At 37.9% G+C, this 2,976-nt stretch overlaps 1 protein-coding gene across 1 annotated transcript in view; it reads left to right on the forward strand.

Annotated features, from left to right (window-relative positions):
- LOC106514408 (fibroblast growth factor 10) overlaps window positions 1-2,976 on the forward strand; it is a 42,180-nt gene extending 39,204 nt beyond the window's left edge. The window contains exon 5 of the mRNA XM_014003663.1: window positions 2,230-2,976. Within this exon, the coding sequence (XP_013859117.1) occupies window positions 2,230-2,433 (204 nt within the window). The 3' untranslated portion in view covers window positions 2,434-2,976. The remainder of the gene's footprint in view (window positions 1-2,229) is intronic.

The following is a 2,976-nucleotide window of genomic DNA, read 5'->3' on the forward strand; positions in this document are numbered from 1 at the left end:
ACACACACACACACACACACACACACACACACACACACACACACACACACACACACACACACACACACAGTTAAAAAGCTGCACAGCGTCTGTTAAATATTCTCATTTTGCTTTGAGAACATTCAGTTTTACTTCTGGAACCAATTTGAACAGCTGTGGCCAGATTCAGGGAGAGTCCGTGAGCAAGAGAGTGATACTGAGTGTGTGTGTGTGTGGGAACAAGTATAATGTTGCTTGTGAGTACCAACTGCATTTAGTTAACTGCCTACTTAAACCATGTTAGCCCTGAGCACGACAGCAGCAACCTCCAGTAAACTTGAAAAACGCTGCACTCTTGGATTTCTTTTCTCTTTTTATGTACAATTTAATGCAGTAACACAACCCTCAAAGCTCGTGTCACGATGCTCTTAACCACCAACAAGCCTAAACCTTTAAAATGTCACACTGTACTACATCCCCTATTCTAAACCCACTCAATGATCCCTGACCACTAACGCACAAACGACATCACAACTATTTGCATCCAGTTTTTACTGTACGCCTTAAAGTAATGAGATGTTTTACTGTCCTGTAAGACAGACCCTATAGCCCCCCAAAAACCTCCAATAAAGAGCTGTTGCAGAGTTGCAATTCTAAGGTGGTGAAGCAATGGCTTAAACTTTAGCAAACATACACTTAATATAAATCTGAGTCATGCATATGTGTCAGTAAACATGAATATTCATTCAAACAAGGTGGAGTCAGGTCCTCTGGATGAGTTTCTTTCTTTCTTTTTTTTGTTGAAACRTTCAGATATTTATCCAAAAGACTTCTTCAGTCTGAGGAGTTTCAGGTAAATAATCAGCACCTTCACATTAATCAACCAGTTTGCTGCTGACACCCAGAACTGGTTGTTCACATCCGATATTTAGTGCCTTCATGGCCGTTTGTTATTCACACTGTGCGATGGCATGGACGGTGTGAGTTTACCTGCAACTCCTCAGACTGAAGAAGTYTTTTAGATTAAAGAAAAAACTACGGTAAATGGTTAAAAAAAACTTGTTTGTCAAAACAAAGTAAAAATAGTCAAACATTAAGAGGATTTGAAACCAAAAATAAAAAAGGTTTTAACTGGAATCCAACTGAACTTCTTGAAAAGTAAGCTAAATTTTTAGCTTTGCCTTTAAAAGAGCCAGCTCTAATTTTTTGAATCTGGGTTGTTTTACATTATTTTCTTCATGAACAGAGGTCCAAGCAGTTTTAATTTGGAGAATCAGAGCAAAAGACACAAACAGGCTAACGTTCCTCATGGCAACTTAAAAGATTTATTTGTCAACATTTAGAAGCAGTTTGGAATGAAACAAAAAATCCCAAATGTTGACTGCTGATAACAAAAGACCAGAAAACCAATGATAGAATGATGCTGTACAACTGTATCATCAGCATAGAATGATAATGATGCATCAGATACATTCTGGTTCTCATTATTATTGTAAATTATATAATAAAAATACACCTTTCATATTCTTATAGTGGGAGGGGACAGACCACTGAGTGGTGCTTCAGATCAGAAAGATCATTTGAAGACTAGCAAATTATCTTTGTCATAATAAAGCCTGTGGTGTAAGATGCCATAAATACATGCTTTTGGCAAATCTTTTTTAAAAGTTCAGTACAGCAATAAACCATTGTTTTTATTGCTGTGCTGCTTCCTGAAGCCAAACTAACTAAAAATAAAGGAAACATTGAAAGACAACTCCATTAATTGATCATGTTCACAAGGTAAGGTGTATAAACCCAGCTCAGGTAGCAGCCTGATGTTGGAGTTTGAGTTTAAAAAGAAGCAACAAACACTGTTAAATTAGAGGTAGTCTGTCTTAAAACKTGCAGATGTTTGGTTAAAATAAACATCCTGAAATCTGAAATGTTTTGGTTTTAATGCCAGTCAACAAAAAATAGGCTCYAATTATACAATCTTTGGCTTTTCTGCATGGAATTTGACTAAACCAAAGATCTTTTAAAACCAGATTAATCCCCAGCCAGTGGGATACCTCAGATATGTTTGTGTGCAACCACTCACCATTGGCTCAGCCAGCAGCGTCTCGTGGCGAGCGAAGATGTTTCGAGTCACTGCAAACAGTCGGAGGTGTTGCTCTCTTCAAAGTGGGAGAAACAGCATGATCTCCAAACGTAAAACACGAATCTTGTACTGTTACACTTCCTAAACTTTTCCGTCCTTCTCGTTCACAGAGGGAGTTCGGCCCCGACTGTCGTCTAACCGAACGCATCGAGGAGAACAAGTACAACACCTACGCTTCAGCTGAGTGGAAGACCAAAGCTAACAGGCCCATGTTTGTGGGACTGAGCCCCAAGGGAAAGCCATTGAGGAGAAAAAGAACAAAAAGGAAAAACACAGCCACTCACTTCCTGCCCATGGTGGTGCAGTCACAGTGATGGGACGGTTCTGCGCACCTGCAGGGTCTTTCTTTGGAGTTACAGGGATGGCTCCACGGGACAGATCTGAAACGGATCTGTATGATGCACTGAGGAGGCAAACAAACAAAATCTATAGACATTTAAATATGTTGGAAATAAGACATTTCTATTTTAAAGAAAAAATATATCAGTATACAATGTATATAATATTTTCTGTTCTAAGTTATAAAGTACACTGGCGCAGGAAATATGAAAGAGAAACAACTTCTGTGCCAAAATGTGATTTATTAACTCACATTTTCAGATTTTTGAAGTGTGTGTGGGGGGAACTACAGCGAAAGGATCAAACATAAAGTAAAAAATATGAAGGTAGACAGAATATCATTAAAAGAGGTAGAAACAGATAGCAAGAACAAAAAGGCAATATAAAAGTAAAAAGCTCAAAAAAGCACCAACACAAACTTAACACTATCATGTTTTCCCCCAGATTTATTTATTTTATGTAATATTTAATAGAAAAAGAACAAAGGGAAAAGTCTTGTCTTTTTCTACCATTTATGC

The sequence above is a fragment of the Austrofundulus limnaeus genome, unplaced genomic scaffold (assembly GCF_001266775.1).
Source record: "Austrofundulus limnaeus strain Quisiro unplaced genomic scaffold, Austrofundulus_limnaeus-1.0 Scaffold20, whole genome shotgun sequence".
In the NCBI taxonomy this organism is placed as follows: Eukaryota; Metazoa; Chordata; class Actinopteri; order Cyprinodontiformes; family Rivulidae; genus Austrofundulus; species Austrofundulus limnaeus.